This window comes from Podarcis tiliguerta (genome assembly GCF_965153285.1).
Source record: "Podarcis tiliguerta genome assembly, chromosome: 4".
Lineage (NCBI taxonomy): Eukaryota > Metazoa > Chordata > Lepidosauria > Squamata > Lacertidae > Podarcis > Podarcis tiliguerta.
In genome coordinates, this window is record NC_139537.1 from 76,299,817 (window position 1) to 76,326,064 (window position 26,248).

General features: G+C 42.5%; 1 protein-coding gene across 16 annotated transcripts in view; it reads right to left on the reverse strand.

The window, feature by feature from the left end:
- Positions 1-26,248, reverse strand: part of MCF2L (MCF.2 cell line derived transforming sequence like) — a 115,686-nt gene that overhangs the window by 42,091 nt on the left and 47,347 nt on the right. For 12 of the 16 annotated variants that reach the window (XM_083437626.1, XM_083437618.1, XM_083437615.1 and 9 more), the window contains 2 exons: positions 14,544-14,627; positions 9,527-9,641 (listed from right to left, as the gene is read on the reverse strand). In XM_083437626.1, coding sequence (XP_083293752.1) covers positions 9,527-9,641; positions 14,544-14,627 — 199 coding nt within the window. Of the gene's footprint in view, positions 1-9,526; positions 9,642-14,543; positions 14,628-24,371; positions 24,440-25,098; positions 25,273-26,248 lie in introns of those variants that run through there. The other 4 variants (XM_083437620.1, XM_083437629.1, XM_083437616.1 and 1 more) reach the window with 4 other exon arrangements.

The following is a 26,248-nucleotide window of genomic DNA, read 5'->3' on the forward strand; positions in this document are numbered from 1 at the left end:
TGTGTGTGTGTGTTTAATAAAAGGTCAATGAAGGCACCTTTAAATAAAAATATTTCTTCTGACAGAATGTTATGTAAGAGTATTTTATCCAACACTGCTCTCTGCTGCAAGCCGCCTCCACCATATGGGTGATCCTGGCTGAGTAGCAACCTTCACATTAGGAATCCCAAACACTAGCACTGTGAGTTCAAGAATGCACACCCAGCTCAAAACACACTTCCAGCAAAATATAGTACAACTCAACGAAATAAAACGCTTTCCTATATTTCTGCTCCGTTGAAGTTACATTTTAATCTACCTGCGCAAATATAGCTGTGCTGCCTTAGTATTTATTCACCAGTTAAATAAGACTGACTATATGAGAGTGTAGCTTTGTCCCATGAGTAGCATCCAGAGTGAGTACTCTAGAAAGATTTAGGCAGCTACATTTGAAATTAGAAAAAAAATCACAAAATATAAGTATCTCTAATCACTAAGGTTGCTACTGAGATATTTTGCGATATCCCACTTGAGCAGGGGTCAGCAAACGTTTTCAGAGGGGGCCGGTCCACTGTCCCTCAGACCTTGTGGGGGGCCAGACTATATTTTTTTTGGGGTGGGATGAATAAATTCCTATGCCCCACAAATAACCCAGAGATGCATTTTAAATAAAAGGACATATTCTACTCATGTAAAAACACACTGATTCCTGGACCGTCCACGGGCTGGATTTAGAAGGCAATTGGGCCGGATCCGGCCCCTAGTTTGCCTACCCATGCACTTGAGACTCTTTTTTCTTTTCAAAAGAAAAAGAAGGGGGAAATATTTTGAAATGTAACATCAGCACCATCTTTTAATGTTCCAGGTTGAATCCTTTCAGGTATGGCTAGGGAAAACTGGAGGGCCACTGTCAGTCAGTATGGTTCAAGCTGGGAAATCTGTGGCCATCTAGATGTTCCTGAATTAAAACATCAATCATCCCTATTCACTGGCCATGCTGTCTGAGGGTTATGGGAGTTGTAGTCCAACAATATCTTGTGTAGTTCAGGGTTTCCCAAACTTGTGTCTCCAGCTGTTTGGGGCTGTATTGGGGCTTCAGCTGTTTTGGGGCTACAACTCCCATCATCCCTAGTTAACAGGACCAGTGGTCGGGGATGATGGGAATAGTAGTCCAAAAACAGTTGGAGACCCAAGTCTTGGAAACTCTGGTATAGGCAATACAGCACTGAGATAGGTGGACCAATGTCCTGCCTATAAGGTAGTTTCCTAAGATGGTCTGAGTGTTTTATTAAAAATGACCCATGTTCATTTAAACCTATATTCTATACCATAACTCTGTGTTCTGTTCATTTTTGCCACTAACAGCCTCTTATATCTTATTTTGTTATATAACAAATCCCCAACCAAGATACCAATTCTGTCACGTACTAGAACCTTCAGTTCAAATCTACGTCAGCACAGCATACCCTAAAAGCAAACAGCGTGAGTAATTCTCTTCTACTAAGTAAGAATGCCATCTTGGTACAAAAATAACCTGAGTTTTAGCTGTTTAGACAGAGAACAACAATATCTTGAAGCCATATTCTGCTCCTGTGCTATTGTCAGTGAGGTCAGCTGAAGGCTTACATGTCCGAGGACACAGCTGCTTATAAATGACCGTGATAATAAAATAAAATACAAATTAGTCACTGAACAGGCTATAGAACTCATGATGGACATTTTTCACATTGTCTAGCATACAAAAAGTAATGTACAATCATCCAAATCTAAAAAAGAACCCTACATTTTGCTGTTAAGCTGCTATTCATACGGTTAAAGCAAATAAATATCTGCCTGAGTAATGTCACGTTCAATGGTTTCTATATATTTATTAGAAAGTAGCTGATGCTGTTTTATTCTGATTAATGAACAGACTAGGGCGGCAACCTTATGAACACTTGCCACAGTACAGTAGGCTTTACTACCGACATGCTGAAGACTTCGTCAGCTATCAACTAGCAACTTGGTTTTCAGTTGGAGGAGAGGAAAAAGAGAGAAGGTATCAGAACAGGTGTGTGGAATTTTTGGGCTTCCACATGTTGATGAACTGCAAGTCCCAGCAAGCATGGCCTGGGATGTGTGGAGTTGTAGTTCAAGCAACATCTAGAGCAGGCTTCCTCAACCTCGGCCCTCCAGATGTTTTTGGCCTACAACTCCCATGATCCCCAGCTAGCAGGACCAGTGGTCAGGGATGCTAGGAATTGAGGTCTCAAAACATCTGGAGGGCTGAAGTTGAAGAAGCCTGATCTAGAGCATGGGTAGGCAAACTAAGGCCTGGGGGCCAGATCCAGCCCTATCGCCTTCTAAATCCGGACCGCGGACGGTCCAGGAATCAGCATGTTTTTACATGAGTAGAATGTGTCCTTTTATTTAAAATGCATCTCTGGGTTATTTGTAGGGCATAGGAATTTGTTCATTTATTTTTTTTCCAAAATATGGTCCGGTCCCCCGCAAGGTATGAGGGACAGTGGACCGGCCCCCTGCTGAAAAAGTTTGCTGACCCCTGGTCTAGAGGTTCCACACACCTGCAACTAGAATATCCCATTTTCAGTGTATAAACCAAGGTCAGGGGGCCACCAGTCAGATCCAGCCTTCCAACGCTTCCCCAATAGCCCACAAACACCCAGTTTTATAGTGGCAATGGCTGCCAGAAGGTAAAGCATGCAGAGTCAACCAGGGAGTTCCATAATTAAGGGGCCAACATTTTGTCATGTAACAAAATGGATGCCTTTTAGGCTTTTAAGCAAGTACATTTTTATTTAGTCAAGCCTTTTTAAAATGATTACGTGCTGATGCATTTATTTTCCTGCTTGGTTATTTAGCTGATGTGCTTTTTTAAAAAACAACAACCCTGCTTTGTAGATCATGTGTTTGTATGGCTTAAAATTAAACTATTATTTTTGCATCTGCAAGCCCTTGTGGATGTTTCCTAAACTGAAAGGTGAATATAAATGTTTAAAATAAATGAACGTCTAATAAATAAAACAAACTTTAGGTAAGTGAACACAGAATCCCTGTAGTTAAAATGTGGGAGAAATATAGCACCAGGACAGGCTAATATATTATTTGATTTGTATACCGCTTAATATATTAAAAATATCTCTAAGCAGTGTACAAAAAAAAGAAAACAGACAACTTACAACAAAATATTTCATGTAATCTTACATATAAAATCTTACATATAAAAAGTTACATCTGTCTATCTGTCTGTCTGTCTATCTATCTATTTATCATCTATCTATCTATCTATCTATCTATCTATCTATCTATCATCTATCTCAATTCATTTTCCTTCTGACGCACCCTCCATCTCAGCCTCCGGGTTTTCACACAGGGTCCAGACAAACTCAGCTCACCCAGAAAAGTCTCACATTGAGAAGAGTTTCTGGAAACTGAGGACATCACCCTAGTTGTCCTCTCTCTCTCGACTTGATTTTTATGGTCAGGACGAAGAAGGATGGTATTTCCTCAGGCTGCCCGCAGCTGTGTCCCATTCAGCTGCACTCTCCAATTCCATGTACACCAGGTTTGTTGTGTTTCCCAAGGGGTCCAGAAGCTGGGGAAAGAGTCTACCCTCCAGCCACAACTCTCTCTTCGCCCTCTGACCTCTCCTCCTCCTCCAGCTGCTCTCCATATGACTACAATCTTACACTTTTCCCCAGTGAGTTTAATGGAACTCATTCACATATTAAGTAAGCATGGAATCGTAGCCAGAGGCTGATTCTGAGTTGGAGAGCGAAAGCAGGGAGATGTAAAATATTCAAATATCCACAAAATGTCTGGGCAAATGGACCTTTAGATCAGGCATAGGCAACCTCGGCCCGCCAGATGTTTTGGGACTACAATTCCCATCATCCCTGACCACTAGTCCTGTTAGCTAGGGATCATGGGAGTTGCAGTCCCAAAACATCTGGTGGGCCAAGGTTGCCTATGCCTGCTTTAGATCATGCCAAAGGAACAACATTTCTAGTTACAATAAATTATTGTTTATGACAATTATTCATTGAGATAAGTTATAGGGGAAACGGTATGATTTGTTGCTTTGTAAGTGGCCACATGCAGAAGTGGCCCTGCTCGTTATTGAAGGAGCATGTCAATTAGTCAAGTCAGCAGAAAATGTTATTTATTGCAAGCAATAATTCTTGAATTGAGGCTATATTTGTCTTGACTCCCATAAGTTGTACATGACAATTATATGATGCCTTACATTCTTCTGTGGATTTTTATAATAAAAAGTATGCTATTTTATAGTAACATTTTTCTTAGTCTGACTGGAACAAGCTAAGCAAACTGTTCCTAATGACTCTTACAATACTGTAATAGTAATATGAACACCATCTACTTTTTATAATCCATTCCCAAGGACAAAAAGAATCCTCTAAATCCTACGGATAACTCCTAAACTGCCCTGTAGAATTAAAAATAAATAAATCTCAATGCTTTTCACAGTATTACTAGAACATTCAACATTGTCTCCTGAGACAGATGGATGTCAACATGAATGAAAAAGAAGAGACAGCAATTTTAAAAAAAGATTGCTAGGGAAATTGTAAGGATATTCACCATTCTGTAGCAGCCTCTAGTGGTTCTTGCAAAAACTGAATCCAAAAATACTGAAAAAGCTCACAACATTGAGAAAATCAGGGAAGAATGATAAATGAATAAAAATACTGGGTGCCACTCACAGGGGTGGGGGATAAATTTGGTTCACCTTGCATTTTAATGCAAACCTACGTAATTCCCATTTCCAGAAACAATTCATTTATTTATTTACTTCATAAAATGTATACACTGCTTGATTGTAAAAAGAAAACACTGTACATGGAACACAATGGAGCTATCCTTCAAAATTTGCACTTCTCTGAATTGTGCTATATGCAGTTCTCCAACCAAATAATAGTTTCTGAAAATAATAAAAAATGCATACAATCGTATACTGGATCCCGAACGCCTTGTGACTCGAACGTTTTGGCTCCTGAACACCGTAAATCAGGAAGTGAGTGTTCTGGTTTGTGAACTTTCTTTGGAAGCCGAACGTCCGGTGCAGGAAGCTCATGCAGCCAATTGGAAGCCGTGCCTTGGTTGTTGAATCTTTTTGGAAGTCAAACCGACTTCCAGAACAGATTCCGTTCGACAACCAAGGTACGACTGTACCGGTAGGGAAAAGCCCTTACAAAAATATTGGGGGCGGGCATGCTGATGTAGAAATGTGGAGAAATGAAATTAGGAATGGAAAAACGAGACAAAGAGTAACTGACAGATTCCTAGCCATCAAAAATGGAAACCCTATGACAAATTCCACCCCACATCCTACACAGCACAACTGAGCCAATGTCCTAGTAGTGGTTGAGTATAGATGGTCGAAATCTCAGCTTAATAAACAGAGATGCACATGAGCTTCATGCATCCAGATGCAGCAGCCATGTTTCTCATCAGGAAGAGCCAATGATGTGGAGCAAGGGTGGAAAAATGCTCAGCATCGTGCAGGATGTAAGCTATAGCGCATGCAATCACATTTTATGAAGGGAGGTTGGATCACAGAATCATGGAATTGTAGAGTTGCAAGGGACCCTGAAAGTCATCTCTGTCACCCAATATCATCTCCTTCTTCTCCATGCAGAGAACCTACTGCTGGCTTGTTCTTCCTCTTGCTTCAAATGTAGCCAAAGATACATTTTAAAAAATTATATTTAACCTCTCTTGCAAGACTGAGCTCATTCTGAGCTTTGGCCCACCAGACCTTCTCCCTCCAACTGCTGGCTACTAGTGCATACTCTTTCTTCACGATTTCTTCTTTCTTCCATTTCTTATATATGTCCTTCTAACATCTCAGCTCATCTGCAAGCTCCTTATACAGCCACAGCAGTTTCCTTAGGTGCCTCCAATTTTTCTTTGTTGTTGGCACTGTGTACCTTCAACATTTCACCTCTTGAAGCCTCTTCTCTTTTATTATTTCTGATCATGGAATTTCACCCAGAGCTGCTGTTGTGTGTTGTTACTTATAATGATATAAAGGTAAAGGGACCCCGACCATTAGGTCCAGTTGTGGCCGACTCTGGGGTTGCGGCGCTCATCTCACTTTATTGGCTGAGGGAGCCGGCGTACAGCTTCCGGGTCATGTGGCCAGCATGACTAAACCGCTTCTGGCGAACCAGAGCAGCGCACGGAAACACCGTTTACCTTCCCGCCGGAGTGGTACCTATTTATCTACTTGCACTTTGACGTGCTTTCGAACAGCTAGGTGGGCAGTATATAATGCTGTAGTTCCTCCTAAACTCACAGCATCCTGACTGGATGATGAACAGAGAATAATGAGGAATGGAAGTTCGAAGGAGAAAGGAAGCTGTGTAAACGTCACACATGGCTTAAAGATAGGAGGCCTGCTTGGTAGTAAGAGCTAGGATTCATAGCTATATTAATGCAAATAGGTTTGGATAAAATGAGGGATGTCTCCAAGAAGGAAGTTCCTAGGCTCCCCAAACATAGCCTGTCACCTTCACAATGCTGCTTTTCCCAGCACTGTCAACAGAATGGCATTGGATGGTTAAAGGAAGCTGCCTTATTACAAATCAAGACTATTGGTTCATCTATCTCAGTAGTGTCTGCACAGACTGGCAGCAGCTCCCTGGGATTTCAAGCCAAGACACATCCCCTGGTCTGCTGAAGTTTGAACCTGAGACCTTCTACATGCAAAGCAGATGCTCTACCATGAGCCATAGGCTCTTCCTGAGAACAGAAGGTAAAGTACTCTGTTCTTTTAGAGATTGCTCTAAAAAACTGGATGGATTGGATCTGGAGATAACGTTTCAGGGCCGGCGGGCCACTTCCCGCAGCTTGCTGGGCTAGATCTGGCCTGTGGGTTGCAGGCTAACCACCTTTGCTTTCAGTACATGGTTGCTTTGTGTTTCTGTATTCCACCACATTTTTAAGTTCTGCCGACAAGAGTAGTAGCTGAGTTATTGGTTTGTGGCACAGATTGTTGCTGCTCATGTTTCTGCCGCCTGCTCTTTTGTACACTGTGTGCTCAGTCATTGGGTAAATACCATGCAATGAATACAGGACATAATATACATGAAATTCTCTCTCTCTCTCTCTCTCTCTCTCTCACACACACACACACACACACACACACAGGGTAGCGGAAGAAGATCAATACTCCAGAGTGGAAGGGAAGGTTTGTGAGTCCAATATCGCTCAGCTAGACATGGGTTACCAGTGTTCATGTTTCAGCATGCTATTCCTTCCTCAGCATTAAAATCGGCCTGCATACTATATGCACTGATGGGAAGCTTTCTGTTGGTGTTTCATTTAGGGAGCCGCAGGAAAATTCATCCAGGGATAATTCACCATTTCGCTGAAAATCTTCCAATCTATCCACCAGACAGGTGGTGTTGCTGCTCTCCTTCTTCCCTGCTCTGCTTTATAATTCGTATCCTTATTTCTTCTAACCTCAAGCCAACAGTTTTGAAATTCCCAGAATTAAGTAGTGTTGCTGTTGTTGTTAATGTGTGAATGGTTGTTTTTTTTTTAAGGGGCAGGAATCTGTACAAAACTGAACAGGAAGTTTTTCAGCAGCTGACCGAAGCATTCTAGTTCTGAAGAAATTTCCCTGCGTATGAAACTGCAGTGTCCTTTCTGTCTTGATTATTTTACTTCCTGATTTATGGGGGAGTTATGTGGTAAAACTGGGTTAAGCACTGCAGTTTCCAATAAGGCTAGTTTACATGACATTGTTGACTAAGGGCAGAGACGATACAAGACTCTGCCATACAATCAAACAGTTCAGTGTACCATGCCATGAAGATTTAGAAATAAAGGCTTTTAAAGCGCACAAGACCAGATACTGCAAAGTAATTTACAAGGACTATACCCCTTTGGCACGTCAAAGCAAATACTCCCAACTCCACTCTCACGGAGATCAATTTTCATTTCTATTAAAAGGCAAACTTGAGACTCATGGATGCATATTAAAAAGGCTCTTACGATATAGCTTTGCAAATCCAACAATTCACAAAGCTATACCGCAAGAGCCTTTAATAGCACTGGGTTTTTGCCAAAATGCACTTTCTTTATTAAAAGTAGAGATCACTTGGTAATGTTTCTATGTCAGATGAGTGCTAGGGAGCAAAGCCTGATGACTGATTTGCTATGTTCAATAGTTGCATGAGTTGAACTGCTTGAAGCAGTTGTGTGAAGCAATGTCCCTGAGATTCAGATGGTTTCAGTGTAATCCTCCTTTTTTTAAGGGAGCTGGGGTATATGGCTGAATACAGCTAAGCCACATGGGTTCCTACAAACAGTGGCTTAAGAGCCACAACTTATTCAGGAATAGGCCAAAACTTCAATAACCAAAGATGTTTGGATGACAACATGTTGCTTTGTCAGCAAGCTTATAATGTCTTGTTGACACTCCATGGGCAGACTCTGTGTTTTGGATTTGGAAACCCAATTACAAGAACAGAATTTATGCCACAACAGTCATGGAGGAAGCACACGTGTATAAATTGCAGCTTGTTCTTGTGAAAACAGAACATGCACAGAAAGTGGGGTTCCAGTCCTTTGCCGCTAATTCTCTACCTGTCCATGTTCATCACTGAACCATATAAACATGGAACCTCTTGATAAATTTACCATTTGCCGTATTGGCCTGAATGTAAGGCGCACCTGAATATAAGCCGCACCTTTAAAATTGGAGGGTGGGGAAGGGAAAAAAAGGAAAAAATACCCAAATATAAGCCGCTCCATTCCTCGTTGCTCCTGGCTGCATACTGGGGGTGGGGAGCCGCACTGGGTTGTGGGCGGTCTTCCCCCTTCCTCACTCTCTCCCTTCCTGGCCTTGCGGGAGAGGACGGGGGACTACGCACAGGGCGGACCCCGCTTTGCCGCTCTCCTGGCTGCATACCATAAGGTCGCGAATATAAGCCGCACAACTTTTCACGGTCGGAATTTGGGGGGAAAGTGAGGCTTATATTCAGGCCAATATGGTATTCATATTTCACAACAAAACAACTGTATCACAAGATTGCGAACAAGGTTGATAAAATATGCATTCAAGAGCACTCAATGACTAAGTTACCACCGTTCTTTACAAAGGGTCTCAAAGATTTCACTCCTGTCTGGGTCATGAAGTGGCCTAAGGAACTGACTCCCCCAATCTCTGTTTTCACCTGGCAGGAATGGGGGAAAGGACAAAGAATGGAGAGTATGTGGGACTACTATTAGTTAAGGACTGTGGAACAGAGCTGAATGTTTGCATGCTGTAGAGCTGTAGAGAAACACAAAAAGGGGTCTTTGAACCCAAAATTTATACTTCAAGGCATTCCAAAGGCTCATTTCTCCTTAAAAGAGGCAATGTGCTTTTTCAATCCCTGCTTTATATCCATGATGTTCTTTTCTTTATTAAACGGTTTACAATCTGCCAACTCTCTTCCTTATGTGTGTGATGTAGCTAACGAAACATTAATGTTAATTTGATAAGCATTCTCATTTCCTTGAGTGCACGTCTTACCTGGGGATGTTAGTGAGGTATGTCAGAACGCTCTGAAACTCCTTTTCTGGAATTTCGCTGAATGTTGAGTACTCTGGAAAAGTGATGACAGGGCAGCCATCTTTTCCTCGCCCACCTGGCGAGAAACACAAAAAAATTATTTACTCACCACTCATTCCTCACAAAGCAGCTATAATTGCTACATCACTTTCAGACTTGAAAACAGATCAGTTAAGATATCAAATATCTGAGGTGATTTACTTATGAGCTTGATAATGAGAATGCTCCTCAAAAAAGGAGGCTGAGGAATTGCTAGTCGTGAGAGTGCTTTGATTTATTTAAACTGTAATGCAGCTGCAGGTAACAGAAATGCTAAATATAAACAAGTCCAAAACAAAGTGAACCCAATGGAACCACCTACTATGCAATAATGCAACAACAATTTGTGATGCAGCTGAGCTTAGAAAAAAATTAGGCTTGGGAAGCAAAAGTCCATGTGCCAGCGGCAACTCAAAAACTGCCGAATAGATGTACAGCTTGATAAGGAGACAAGGAAGCAGATTTACCCTCCCATGTGCATGCAAACTGCTAGGTGCCTCCTTCCTTGTTCCTACTCCCTTTTGGTTTGATCCACAGCTTCCCAAAACACAATTTCTGGAGTTTTTTTCAATGCTCAGCTCCAGAAGATACAAAACAACAGTAAGATGTGGGGTTAACAATACAGTTTTGCAGCATGGAATGGTCCTATTTAAGGTTCCAGGCAGCCACACCCTTTTGGGGAATATTTTATTTCCCCCTTACAGTTTTTCCTCACAACATGAAGTTAGAATTTCATTATTCCATGCTCAATTCTCTCTGAGCAGTTTCCCCCATTTTTTTGTATTTCTGCAAACCTCAGGGTTCCTCTGAGCATACTAATACCTGCATTTTCATAAGAAGGTTATAACACTTTGGCTACATGTGCAATGGAATCTGACTTGAATCAGACTTAGAATACACAGGTAGGGCCTCACAACATAAGTATATCCCTGATGTCCAACACTTTTTACCTCAGGCTCTGGCTTAGGGGGATTAAAGCAGCAGAGTTTAAAGACAGGAGCCCATGCTCTAACTTGCTGCTTATTTCATCTGAAAAAAATTACTTTAGATTTTAGAAGCACACTTTAGAAGCACCAGTCTGCATGCGAGTCAGTGGAGCATGAAATTTCTTCATGCTTGATTTGGCCTAGGAGGAGGTCTGAAGGAGCAATTTAAGTTGAATGACTTAACCTTTATTGCAACCTAGGAAGTATGGGATTTTTTTGAAATTGAAAATTCAAATTGGCGTCACCTCTGCCCTACAATATTAAGTGTGGACTATGGACATGTATACACTTTGTGATAATTGTCTATGGATGAAATAAACAACATAGGGAAACACAGGAAATGTGCAAAAGCAAACTTTGAAAATATGACTTCCGTGCATTTCAAAAGTCTATACAGTGGTACCTCAGGCTAAGTACTTAATTCGTTCTGGAGGTCCGTACTTAACCTGAAACTGTTCTTAACCTGAAGCACCACTTTAGCTAATGGGGCCTCCTGCTGCCGCCGCACTGCCGGAGCCCGGTTTCTGTTCTTATCCTGAAGCAAAGTTCTTAACCTGAAGCACTATTTCTAGGTTAGTGGAGTGTGTAACCTGAAGCGTATGTAACCCGAGGTACCACTGTACTTGCAAGGCGTTTTTAAGCTACCCTCTTGTCAACACAGAACTGCAAACCTGCAACGGGGGCCTAATATCTCTAGACAAAACTACGGGGTTTTTGTAAACCGTTCAGAACTTTGAAGAGCAGTATTCAGTGTGAACTACAATGCTGGGCTGTCATAAGCCACTCTTTCTGTGTGTCATAGCCCCTTTGTAACCTGTAGTATGGGGACAAGGAGCTGCATTTGCTGTGGAATTCACTAGCTGTATTTATTTATTTTATTTTATGTTTCACTTTAAATAAGAACGGAGTTATAAAAATCAGGAACTCTTCTATTTTCTGCTAATGTTGAGGTTTGGGGGTTTTTGGGGGTGGACAGGGAAGGGGTTTTGTGGACACACTAGTAGAGTAAAATCTTGATTTTCCCCATTGGGTTTGATGAACCGCTCTCACTTGTGTCCCTAAGAAATACTTAAAACGTCCTTCCAATGTGAATTAGGAAATGACCTTTCCAGATAATGTGATTGTTATCTCTGTATTTTTTTAAAAAAAATCTATGCATCTTTTCCTCCTTTTCTAGTCCCTCCACCCACCTGGCTTTCAGTTTTTTCTCCTCTCAACAGTCAGTTAGCAGTAAGCATGATCAGTTCTCGCTGGGCTATTTTTAGAGGTTTTTCCCAGCATCCTAGGGTTTTTAGAAAAAGAGCGTTTGTACACCTGCAACCTAGGGATTTCCCTGATTCCTCTTGTGTATGGTGATGCAGTTCTGACTATTTGAGCATGAGTACAATCAGGATTTCCCTGCAATGGGGTGAGCTCCCGTTGCTCGGTCCCTGCTCCTGCCAACCTAGCAGTTCAAAAGCACGTCAAAGTGCAAGTAGATAAATAGGTACCGCTCCGGCAGGAAGGTAAACGGCGTATCTGTGCGCTGCTCTGGTTCGCCAGGAGCGGCTTAGTCATGCTGGCCACATGACCCTTGGCCAATAAAGCGAGATGAGTGCCACAACCCCAGAGTCGGCCACAACTGGACCTAATGGTCAGGGGTCCCTTTACCTTTTACAATCAGGATTACAACCATAAGAACAGAATACCCCAAGCTGCCTTCTAGAAAGACTGCTTGTTCTCCTTAAAAAAAGAAATTGCAGCAATGAGATAATTTCAAGGAGTAGATAACCAGCTGTGAACATAAGAAAGAGCTTCCTGGGTCAGGTCATCTCGTCTCGTCTAGCATCCTATTTTTACAATGGCCAACCAGATGCCTATGGAAAGCCCCAAAGTAGAACCTGAGCACAACAGCAATATCACCTCCTGAAGTTTCCATCAACAGGTATTCAGAAGCACAGCATAGCCATAAGGGTCAGCTGCCACTGAAAGCCCTATCCTTCCACAAATTTGTCGAATCCTCTTTTAAAGCCATCACTGCCTCTTGCAGGAATGAAATCCTTAGCTTAACGGTGTGTGATAAGTAAGACTGGTAAGTTCTCAAAAACCTCAAGAGTAAATATGGGAGAATGCAACAAGCCCATTCACTTTTTTAGCCCCACAGTCAATGTATTGTACTATTGTTGTTGTTGGTATCTGTCTGTAGAGAGAGAGAGAATGGAGTGCACTTCTGAGGATAAAGTCAAACCCAAGTCACCTCCTTGGGGCACACGACTGGGTAGTGTATATGGAGGTCCTTAGCTGTCCAGACAATACAACTCCCCTGTTGGCCTCACTGTTATGGTCCAAAGAAAAGCAGAGCAATGCATTTGTCACCACCCTAGCTGCAGAAGTTGTGGGAAGGGGGTGTGCAAGGCACCATCCAACCGTCTTAGGGACTTCAGATTTGTGTAGGGTTTGGTTTACTCCTTAGCCTTTTCTGTCCCTCAAGGCAGAGGAGGTTTAGGATCAGTTTTCCTTCTCCTAGGTGGGCTACCTTCCCACACTGATGAGCCCCATCTGCTCCTCACTTCCCTCTACAGTACTATAAGGGTCATTAAACTAATCCTATTCTTAATTATCTTTATGACTTCTGGGAGAGGAGACTCCAATGCCTTTCAACATCACGTTCTTCTGACCAGGTTGACTGCTCTCAGCATAACATTTTAAAGTTAACTTAATAACAAAGCTGTGTTTTTAAATCAACATCCATTTTAGTTTATCTTGAAACTACAGTGTCAGCAACCCTTAAGAAAAGTGCAGAATAACAACTGACAGCAGCAACACCCAAACTGGAACATCAGCAGAATCAAAACTGCAAGTAATTTGCTACATAAATCCCGTGGCAGACAATTAAATTCTGCTCAAATGCTGCAAGGGCACACTGCAGTGTAATATCACTAAAGTTGGCATTTATCTTGTATGTTGATAGACAAGAGTGGGGGGGCGGGCGGGGTCAGAGAAAGATAATACAGTATCTCTCTCTCTCTCTCTAATTAGCACCATTTACTTATAAAATGATAAGATCTACTCACCACAGAATCAAAAGAGTTAACTATAAATTAAGCAAAATGGAACGAGAGAGGGCTGTTTCTGTTATGTTCCACTGGGCTGTGGATGAATACCCATTATGCTTGTGGATGTGTTAAACTAATAAGGGTAGGAGGGATTAAAGAACCTGGAACTCAATTTCACACTTTTTATGTAATCCGTTTTCAAAAGTACCCCACTTTTGCTTGGGGGAGGGAATTACTCTTAATTGTTGTACCTTCCGATAAACAAGGACAACTTTCCTTCTTTAAGCATTTAACAGGAGTGAAAGTGTTCCACCTCAAAGATCCAAACCTGAAAAGACTATTCTTGGGCTACCTTTTGATATCAGCTATGAGGTACTGCAGGCATGGCTGGCATCCTAGAAAGCTGTTGTCATTCAGTTGTAAGCAATACAGTGGTACCTCGGGTTACAAACACCTTGGGTTACAGACTCCGATAACTCGAAGGTAGTACCTCAGGTTAAGAACTTTGCCGCAGGATGAGAACAGAAATTGCACGGCGGAAGCGGAGGCCCCATTAGCTAAAGTGGTACCTCAGGTTAAGAACAGTTTCAGGTTAAGAATGGACCTCTGGAAAGAAAAAAGTTCGTAACCAGAGGCACCACTGTACTGAGCTAAATTGGCCAATGGTCTCATTAAGTATAAGGTAACTTATGTTCAACTGCTATTATGAAATGGCTGGCCTTCTGTTCTTAGAATTAACATTTCATTTGTGCGGTATTCATTTGGTACCTTTCAAGAAATCAACATGTACAAAATGAACCATGGAAAGAAATAATACTATAGGGTTCATGCACAGAATAAGAACTGAATTGGCCCACACTTCGTTCTTTTTTTAAAAAATAAAAAATAAAAATCTAATGTAAACATTCAAGCTCTTACCTGATAGATAGGCAAACTTCTTCCTTAGCTCGTCCTCAATTTCTGCAGCACAGAGGGGAACAATATCTTGATGCATGATTTCATCTGAAACAGATCCCCCCAACAAACAGTTCATTATAACTCCCATGTAGAAATGCTTGGCTCACACAATTTTTATTTACTGAAAACATTTATGTGCCACCATTTCACGACTGCACTCAACATTAATTAAAAACATTTCATCCAACCACTATAAAAAAAAACCAAAGCCACGAACATTAAAACTCAAAAGAACAATGCTTGTGGGAAATATAATGATTTCTAAAATAAGCAAGATTCAGATTCTGAGGTTACATTTGGGGAACATTAGAACACATTTTGGCAGCTCAGATGCATAAATTAAAGCATTATTCTCTTATAAAGTTCCCCAAACGCTTAGGCAATCAGCCTAATTAGAAGTGCATTTTAGTTAACAAAAAGAAACTTTTAAATAAGTAGAATGCCACTCTGGGTTCTTCCCGCCCCCTGGTACTGGAAGGTATTATCTAGTGAATTAATGCCTATACGGTTTTGCCAATGAACCTGTTATCTAACAGTTTGAGACACCTTTTCATTTACCCTCTGGCATTTACTGCTATGAACTGGGTTGTGTAGAAAAGATGGAATGTTGATGAAAAGCAAGTGAAAGTAGCTGATGTACAAATCAACTTAAGAAGCAGAACTGTTGTGTCACAAGTTCACCATGTGAGAAGCCTATGGACATCAGGGGATGAACAATAAAAGAAAAGGAGGAAAGTCCATTTTTACAGGGGCTGGGTGCACGGGCACACACAAAAAAGCTTAAGCTGAATTTTGACTGACAGCTTCATAATTGGGATAACCATATTTTCCCATCAATTCTCTGCATTTTTTAATTAATGTGTATCTGCTTATGAGAAGACCACAGGAATACACATGTTACACGTGTGCAATCAGCAAACAAACAAACAAGCAGGACTGCCTTCATGGGCGACATCTGGCCTAACATGGGAAACAGCATGTGTCTTGCATGTAGGCAGGCAATGGGTAGAACAAGTAGGTATGTATCTACATGTACATTCCCATGTTAATAACCCAATGTGCTCCTCTGATCTGTACATGAGGAACCTTCAAATCTTACTTGACACTCATCATATGTGAAAATTGGTACCAATGGAAAAGAACACCTATTTCTACCACACATACACACATCATATATGCAGTATTTAGGTCTGCAGGCTTGGAATACCAAGAACAGTAGAATTACTTCAGCACAATCAAAGATAGGTTTAAAAACTCAGAGCATAAACTGATTATCTCATTTCCACCAGTGTACCATGGACAGCACCACCTTTCACATTTCCTACAAGGACATCATTTCCATAAAGGAAATTTTGTACCCTTGTCACATAGGACAAGTACATGGGCACCTTTCACCACATGGGCGCCCGGCAATTCTTCCATCTATCAGGTCTGCCTGGGAATGTAAATGCAAAAAAAAAAGAATAAAAAAGACTTGTACCCTCATCGTATTCGGCAGCAGTTGATGTTTTAAATGCTGGCATTATACATGAAGTCATGTGTGGAGTGTCCCTCTGTTTTAGTAATTCTGAATATTTAGTAGTATATGAATACCTGAATTAATAAATAACTTGAAAATCAATAGCCAACCGCAATTTGCTAGAGTACGGTATGATGAAACTGCTATTAACAGTTTAGTAAAGGACACAACTAATAGTATCCATTGGTATTAACAGCAACACAGGCAATCTTTGACAGGCAAATTATGAAGCACAGTCGAAGTCTTGATGTATTTGTTTTAACTAGGCCTGGGCGATATATCGATATATCACCCAGGACCGGTATAAGGAGCAGACCGTGATGTCGGTTTCACTCAGCGGTACAGTGGTACCCCGCAAGACGAATGCCTCGGAAGACGAAAAACTCGCTAGACGAAAGGGTTTTTCGTTTTCTGAGGTGCTTCGCAAGACGGATTTTCCTAAGGGCTTGCTTTGCTAGATGAAACAGCCCTGCCTCTCCTGTCATGGCAATGGTCACTGCACGCACGCACGCACGCTTCCCCGCTCCTCCGGCTCCCTCCCACCTTCCGGCTGACCTTCCGGCTGCCTCGCGCCACTGCCCACCGCCCTCGCGTGCTCCTCTCAGAGAGCCGTTGCCGCCAGCAGCCAGCGTTGCAGCCAGAGTCGCGCTCCTGAGCCCCGCCACCCTCCAGCAGCCGCGTCGCGCGGTGGCCACAAGGCGCGGGTGAGTCCGAGGTACCGGCTGCGGCAGCTGCCCTGCTTCTCCCCACCCCTCCCCGCCATTGTTAATGTTTAACTGCAGTGGTGCTTCGCAAGACGAAAAAACTCGCTCAACGAAAAAACTCGCGGAACGAATTAATTTCGTCTTGCGAGGCAACACTGTATATCGCTGGTGAAACTGCCACTGCACCCGAGCCCTTCTGCTAGAAGCGTCCATTGGAGGGTGCCAGGAGTTCCTTCCTCCAGCAGGTGTTGCTAGCAGAGGGACTCAGGAGCAGTGGTGGTTTCACCAGTGATACATCACTGAATGAAACCGCCATCCCACTCTGGCCTCATACGACAGAGAGGGAGATACAGCTTGTTCCTCCCTCTGCATCTTTAAACTGCTCGACTGAGGAGTGTGCAGCTGCCCTTGCCTCAGTTGAGAAGTTAAAGGAGCCCCCAGATTGGCGCTGGCTCCCGCAAGCTGGCAGTGGGGTGGGGGGCTCTGTGAAACTGCTCGGCTGAGGGGAGTGCAGTTGTCACAGCAAGCAAGGAGCCCCGAGGCTCCACCCACTCATGAAGAAGTGGTGAGAGCACCGGGGCTGTCTCAGCTGGGGGGGGGTATCTCCCCCCAGCTGAGTGGTACAAACAAGCTGCATTGTCCCAGCCTTCGAGCCTGGGTGAAACCGCCTCAGCTCTTGAGGTAAGAGCTGGGGAAGTTTCACCCAATGCACCTCGTTTTTTTCAACATTGCAATGCGCTCTACGTGGGGCTACCTTTGAAGGTGACCCGGAAACTGCAATTAACCCAGAATGCGGCAGCTAGACTGGTGACTGGGAGTGGCCACCGGTACCACATAACACCGGTCCTGAGAGATCTGCATTGGCTCCCAGTACGTTTCCGAGCACAATTCAAAGTGTTGGTGCTGACCTTTAAAGCCCTAAACGGCCTTGGTCATGTATACCTGAAGGAGCGTCTCCACCCCCATCATTCAGCCCGGACACTGAGATCCAGCACCGAGGGCCTTCTGGCGGTTCCCTCATTGCGAGAAGTGAGGTTTCAGGGAACCAGACAGAGGGCCTTCTCGGTAGTAGCGCCCATCCTGTGGAATGCCCTCCCTTCAGATGTGAAGGAAATAAGCAGCTATCTTCTTTTTAAATGACATCTGAAGGCAGCCCTGTTTAGGGAGGTTTTTAATATTTAATGCTGTACTGTTTTTAACACTTGATTGGAAGCCGCCCAGAGTGGCTGGGGAAACTCAGCCAGATGGGCGGGATATAAATAATAAATTATTATTATTATTATTATTATTATTATTATTATTATTATTTGCGGTATTCCGCCAAACCATGTTTGGCTGGCGATACACCGCAATGTTGAAAAGCTGATATTGCCCAGACCTCGTTTTAACAAGTTAAAAAGAAGTGCCTCTCACATAGGCTTTAGGTCTTTTGATACATTTTGACCCATAGTATTCATGGATTTCCCCACTGCTGTTAATGTGGAAGTATTTAAAGGGTAAATCACTACTACTTGCAACATTTTGTTATTATTTTGGTGATTATTATGGCTGACAACCATTTTTTGAAAACTAAGAATGAGGGCAATTGCTCTTTCTTCTACACTTCAGCAGCAATTTCAAATTTAGAAATCCTTAATGATATAAATAGGTGCATTCAAAAGAAAATGCTTGAGCTATAGATGCTCTATTTTAAGTGCACAAAATACAAAATTGATTATGTCTGGGAAGTGAATTACTACTCACAAAACACAAGTGAATGTATTGTAGTCTACAACAGATATCTTCACTAAAAGAAGAAGACATTCCCTGTATTATGACTAATATAGACATTAATGTCATTCATCAGTTACAAGTGGGAGTTGAAACCCTGAAGCAAATCCTTAATTCTTCATCCCTTTGGGGTCTTTATCTTGCCCCCTACCAATAGCCTTTCCAGCTCCATCAGTAAGAAGATTGGAATTACAAAGAGATTAGACTGTGGGGCCCTTTATGCGGAAGATGACTGCACGCCACTGTTAACTAACTGAAGAAACAGCTGTCATTTCGGACCTCTTAGCTTAGAAGCTCACTTCAACAAGTTAACAGATTCAGTAAGAAACAGAAAATGACGAAATTTAAAAACACACTCTGTATAACACATAGGTTTTATTAGCTCCACAAGGAAATCCAGAGGAAAGGACAAGCAGTTTGAGAACTCCATGCTCCTTTCCTCCTCCTCCTTGCAATATATTACTTGTATCTTGGGTTAATCTGTAACCTGGAAGGATGATTTCGCAGTTAAAGCACTACAGTAACTGAGATTTCCTCAGTATTCTCAGCAACCATTTCAAAACATTGTACCTGAAAACTAAATACATGATTTCCGTTAAGAACGGGCTTAAAAATCAATGGGCCTTATAAGAGTCTAGTGTTGGTGACTCAAGTTGTGTACCTCAATTTTTTTAATGGAAAGGGTTTTCTCCTGAATGCACTCGCTAATGGAAGCATTTTTGTTAGTTTATGAAGTACCGTATTTTTCGCTCTATAAGACGCACCAGACCACAAGACGCACCTAGTTCTGGGAGGAGGAAAACAAGAAAAAAAATATTCTGAATCTCAGAAGCCAGAACAGCTGTGCAGTGAAAGCAGCAATCCCTCTTGCTGTTCTGGCTTCTGGGATAGCTGCGCAGCCTGCATTCGCTCCATAAGACGCACACATATTTCCCCTTACCTTTTAGGAGGGAAAAAGTGAGTCTTATTGAGCAAAAAATACAGTAGCTTAGGACAAGACCCAACGAATCTGCCAGGTTAAGCTTGTCCAAGTTACTAGCCTATGACTAAAAAGTTGACCAAGTATAGGTGGTTTGTTGCCACACAGGTTAGCGGTCAGAGATCCTTCTGGACAGCAGAATGTCTATGCTCCCCTTCCTCTGGCTGGTGGCATTGTAATCAGTGTATCATGAAATGGAAGAAAAGACAATGTAAGCCTTGCAACTGGGATGGAAAAGGCTTGCTGTCTTTGAGAAACCAAAGCTGTGGCATTTGAGGGCTTCCCTAGAACCTACTGGGGAAACAGGTTCTGTTGGGAGTTAACGCGGTGAGCCTTCCATCTCATATTTATGTGTTTGGAAATAAACCTTGTATCACAGCAATGTCATAAGGCTCCAATGACCTACACCGCAAGGGAACCAAGGAACCAAACCAAAGTTTCTGTTGGAACGCCTCACTGCTCAAATATTGGGGTGTGTGTAGCACTGGGATCAAGTGATAAGGATGACTCTTCCCCGAAATCACATCACATGCAAGGCAGGCAATAAGAAACTGGAAGTTACTACTGAATGCACCACTGCATATGATGCTACGAGCAACTGGGCAAAGCCTAGCCAGGTATGTTCACAATATAAAGTCTGCAGTAGCTGATCTTTACAAATTTCTCTCACTTGAAAGAGCACAACAAACGAGCATGTGGATAAGTAGTAGAAAGTATGTTCAGTGACCAGAGCTGACCCCGTACCTTTGAATGCATCTCACAACTCTGAATACCTTTCACTTCAGGTTAATTTTTATATGATGTAAAGCACTGCGTGAAGCGGGCGGGGGTGGGAAGGCTGCAGCCGAAAGAGAAACCAACCTCCACCTTTCAGCCAAAACACACATGAGAAGTGAAATGGAAACGCAAGCTCCTTTAACATTCCTCCTTCAAGATGCAGTCAGAGCAATGCTAATTTCGCTTTACTAACTGTAATAAACCAACAAGATCCTATATAGCTGCTAGCATGCTTCTTTGTTGTAAGTTAAACATCCAAACCAAGGGTCGATGAATAATACAAAATTAACAATTTGAGATGATCTCTGAGGCATTCTATATACAGGCAAAGCAATGCTGTGCCATGGCCCTGCACCGCTCTACAGTTCCACTCCTGTCTCCTTGAGTCACCATCAAGCTACTAAAAAAAAAGACAGTGTCAGCACAGTTAAACTGGATGCAGATCTGAGTTGTGCAGTGGATGCAAATGAGGCAGTCGCTTAACAGCTTCACAACATGCTAACAGAACCATCACCCCACATCCACAATGCAACATTTTGGTCATTCAACTCAGCAGATCTCGATCAAATTTTCCTGATCAAGTGCAGTTTTAACAAATGAACTTAGGCTGCAATGTCATGTACTCTTAAGTGTAAGCCTCAAAGAAGAAGAAGAAGAGGAAGAGGAAGAGGAGGAGGAAGAGTTTGGACTTGTTATCTCACCTTTCACTCCCCTTAAGGAGTCTTAAAGCGGCTAACAATCTTCTTTCCCTTCCTCCCCCACAACAAACACTCTGTGAGGTGAGTGAGGCTGAGAGACTTCAGAGAAGTGTGACTAGCCCAAGGTCACCCAGCAGCTGCATGCGGAGGAGCGGGGAAGCGAACCCGGTTCACCAGATTACGAGCCCACCGCTCTTAACCACTACACCACGCATTGCTCCCAATGCAGCAGATACTTATTTCTGAGTAAACATGCATGGGACTGGACTGTTAGAACATATAACTATTAAGGTCAGCTGTCTCTATCAAAGCAACCTACCACCTAGGGTACTGAATTTCAAGTCTGTGGTGTACCCTCTCCACACCAAGAGCTGCAGGACCCCAGAAGTAGGAAACAAAATGCGAGGGAAGAATAAGACCCTGAAATGGGTCTTAGTGGGACCCTAGTACAGAACCTTCATTGATACAATGTGTGCATGGTTTTGCTAGAACTGTATATGCTACGAATTAATCAGGACATTTAGCCAGTGCTTTTTTTTTCTTAAAAAAAAATACTTAGGGGTACTCTCACTTTCCTACTCGAATTGAAATATTACCCCTCAATGAGGCCAAATATAGATTCACAAAATGTTTAGGGGTATGCATCCCCCCCGCGTCCCCACAGAAAAAAGCACTGCATTTAACTATTGGCTCCAGTTGAATTTAAATGTAAAAGGTAAAGGTACCCCTGCCCGTACGGGCCAGTCTTGCCAGACTCTAGGGTTGTGCGCTCATCTCACTCTAGAGGCCGGGAGCCAGTGCTGTCCGCAGACACTTCCGGGTCACGTGGCCAGCATGACAAGCTGCATCTAGCGAGCCAGCGCAGCACACGGAACGCCGTTTACCTTCCCGCTGGTATTTATCTACTTGCACCCGGGGGTGCTTTCGAACTCCTAGGTTGGCAGGCGCTGGGACCGAACAACGGAGCGCACCCCGCCGCGGGGATTCGAACCGCCGACCTTTCGATCGGCAAGTCCTAGGCGCTGAGGCTTTAACCCACAGCGCCACCCACGTCCCATTGCACGTCCCAGTTGAATTTACCCCCAACTAATTTTCTTCCATCAGCTCTGATTGATTGGATAAAAGACATTAACTTAAGGTTATGCTCCCCTTGCCATCCAGTACAATACTTATTAAACTGAGGTCCCAGTGAAGCAAAATACCTACTGAACCAAAGTCTTTTTGATACTGAACAACAGAGCAATCTGTCTGCAATGAGGAAACTATGCCCCTGGTACGACCGTTTTCCAACTAGTCCTCCTGATGTAGGATCTAACAAAATGTATGAGAGTTTTCTGAAGTGCGTAACTGAATATGCTGCCTTCAGCAGTACTTGAAGGTCTTTTAAAGAGAATTCCTCTCCAAATTCGTAAAAGTCCATGTGGAGATGGTAATGCTAAAACATTGGTTCAGGTTTGCTATTTTTCTCTCGGTACAGCAATCAATGTAAAGAGTTAATCTAGGAAGTACAGGTGATTCTTATGTGACTTTTCTTCTTGCAGATCGCTATAAAAAGTAATGCCCACTTTTTTAAAAAAATTGGTCAGAATTGGCTGAAATTTGTAGGCAAGGTAGCTTATTCTGAGGGCATAAATCCTGTCCACTTTCAGAAGAAAAGTTGCAGTGATTTTCATGCAAGAGCAGCCACTGCAATTTTGTGGTGGGCAGAAAAAGGAATCCCTTAACCTCACCTTATGTTGTCTGTGCAACTGGACTGAAAAGTAGAAGCATGCAAGAGAAACCTGACCAGCTGGAGACAAATAGATGCCTAGGCTTTAGGTTTAGGGACCTTTACAGTTCATTTTGGGGAGCAACAACATAGGATTTGGGGGTGGGGCAGTCTGGTCGATTATAAGCTAGAATTGTTGCAAAAAAACCCTCTCCCAATCCAGTTCTGACACTTCTCTTAAGTTTAGACACATACTTTCTACTTGCAAAGTTTCCCCCTCTCCTAAAGAACCCAGGATGGAGAGCATTGGTAAAATTAATCCCTCCGATAACCAAGCTAGAACCATCAGTCACAGTGGTGCTCTTTCTCTGTGCCCTGGTGTTTTCTCTTCCTCCCCAATATCATCCCACCTTGGCCTTTTGGCTTTATAGTAATCCTAGACACATTACTTTCACTTTCAACAGATGCCTGTCTGCAACATTATTTTGATATCTGCACCACTGAGGTGTCACAAAGTGTTTCAGGGATTTCTGCTTCAGCTTGTGCCACCTTACAAAGATCCCACTTTCACAAGTCCTAAATACCTCAAATGTATCCCACTTCACACCAGGATTTGCCTAAATCCAATATCCATCCCTACTTCACCGTTCCATTCAAGCCAATCAATCAATCACACCAAGGATGGGGAACCTGCAAGCCAATAGATATTATTCACAACAGTTCTTATCATCCCTGCCCATTGGCCATGCTGGATAGGGTTCATAGCAATTGGGAGACCACCACCATTCGGATGACCAAAGGTTCCCCATGCCTTAATTGCATCTTACTTGCATAAAACCAGTATCTTCTTCCACATGACATGGAATAAATGAATTACCACCAGGAAGCAATTTCAGAGATGAGTAAGAGCATGTCCACATTTTTTTTACATGTGTGTAGTGACCGGACTGCTCAGTATTATAGGCAGCCAAACCTAATCTCAGAACTTACCTCAGATTGCATACTTCTTTGCACACTGATGTCCCAATACCTCTAGCAGCAGCAGGTGAAAGCTTATCTCCATGCCCCAAGTACCTGCTGATGAACAGCAGGCTGATGGGCAAAAAAGGCCAACACTTTTGTTTCTAGGCCAGGAGCTACCGTTGCTTAATATCAGAGAAGTTGGACTACCCAGAAAACACAAGGATTCTTACGATTACCCTAAGTTAAACTATATTTAAAACAATTCATACGATACCATCTGGCAGCTAGCATAGAAGTACATTTCCCGCAAACAGCATTCGCTTAAACAAAATGGTTTTAATAATAGTATCAAGCAAAACATTTCATGCACAATGGCAGAAAATGCGGGGGGGGGGGACGACTTGAATTTTCTAGTTGTTATCATTCTGCTTCCTTAAATGCTTTTTAACCTCAGCCTTGCGTTCCTTCTTGTCTCCAGCAATACACCAAGACACAAAAAGCCTAGCACAATTCTCCTGAATGCACAGTGATGCTGCAGGCACACCCAGAGCCTTTGATATAACTTACTTTAAATGGAAAACATCACACCTCCTAATACACGCCAACACTTAAACTCAACATTAAGTAAGTATCATTTCAGAGACCGAAGTGGTAGAATACAAATCACCAACCTGACATGTCACTGCTGTTCATCCCGTATTCCTCTATAGCAGTCATGCATACCAAACAGAACACAAGACAGGCAACGTGAACTGAATCAGCAGCATTTGGTTTCTCCCTCTCCCCCTCCCCTTCCCCAATTTCCACAAAAACAAGCTTTCAGTTTCACAGTGGACTGTAGCTTCACTATTTACAGCAAAGACTGCCTCCAATGCATCATTCATACCCTATCAGAATAAAGCGAGATTGCTGTGGAAAGCTCTGAATTAAAAGAAATTGCAATAAAAGATATGATAGCGAAGCTTTGCTACTGACGATTTTGGAAGATGTAGTAGCGGAATCCCCTCCTTTGCCCTAGCCTTCTCACAAAGGTAATAAAATGCCTTGGAGGGAGAGTGACAATCAAACAGCACGTCGCAAGATACAAGGAACAGTTTCTAAAGGAGCTACCGGTAGGTACAACAAGGAAGCATTCGTGATCCTTTAGTAAATATATTCTACAAACATTCTGTGTGATAAAGCTCACAATGAACACGTACGTGGCACTGACGTAACAATAGGCACTCTGGAAATGAAAAATACAAATGTGTGAATTGCGCAGCGGACCTGAAGATCCCTAACAGGTCCTTAATACAACATTCAAGGACTACTAGATTGCACCAGTCATTTCAGTTCAGCGAAGTCACTGGAAGTGTGAACAAGAAAGGGAAGGGAAGAAAACATGAAAGGTAGACGCACCTGTTCTTTTCTTCAGAAGATACCACAGTTCTGCAATATCCTTGTACAGCAAGGAGATCAGACTTAAGGTCATATTGCCACAAATCAATTTTGTGAAGAGTTGCTCAGTAGATGGTGACCTCTGTCTTTAAAGTGCCGTTCAATATACAAGGAAAGCTCAAAACTTCACCTTTCACAGTAAAAGTCAAGCTGAATGGGACACAATACCTTTCTTCAAGTTACATGCAAAGCCAGTGTGTCTTTCAACAGGATCAGAGGTCCACAAAAGGGTTAGCGAAAGACTGGAAACTTCTCGTTTTCATTTTATGGTACAGAGAACTCACATGCAGCACACTAAGTTTATTTACCCGGAACGTAAAAGACAATAACTGAGCAAATTCAGTTAAAAACGAAACATGTTTTTAAAACAAATTAATTTCTAAACTCTCCTGGAGTGGCACGTCAAAAGCCTCCCTTAAGGAACCCTACTTTAGCAAATGGTAACCTATCAAGTAAAGCCATCTCTTTTTAGCCTGAAAGGAACAACACTGGTCAGCTGACAGCTGCTTCTCTCAAAGAGCTCTCTAATGAGACAATTCCTTGAAATGGAATGGGAAATTTCACATTTGTTTTTTTTTTGGGGGGGGGGGGAATCCCTATTCTCACTTTTTTTTCCTGGAAAGGTGCAGAAAAAGACAATTCAATCTTTAATTGAAATCTTCACCAATACATGTGCATTCCTGAGCTTGATAAAACTTTTCTTCAGCAAGAATAAAAAAACTTATTTAAAATGCATGTACTTCAGAACATGTTTTATATGCCCAAGGCAATTCTCTTGAGAATTTTGCATGTGGTTAAAAAACAACAAAAAACTTAAATGAATGTAGATTTGTTTCTTATTTTTAAAATGACATCTACATGTCTTAGAATCATAGGATTGTGGAGTTGGGAGGGACCACAAGGATTATTTAGTCCAAATTGCTGCATTGCAGGACTCTTTCGCCCCAACATGGGGCTCAAACCCACAACCCTAAAATTAAGAGCCTTTAGCGCTACCAACTGAGCTATCCCTGTGCTAGGTTTTTTTGTCTTTTCTCAAAGTAACAGAGATATCCACACATCTGTTTTTAAAAAAATGCACTTGCTATACACTTTCAGAGACCGTACACAA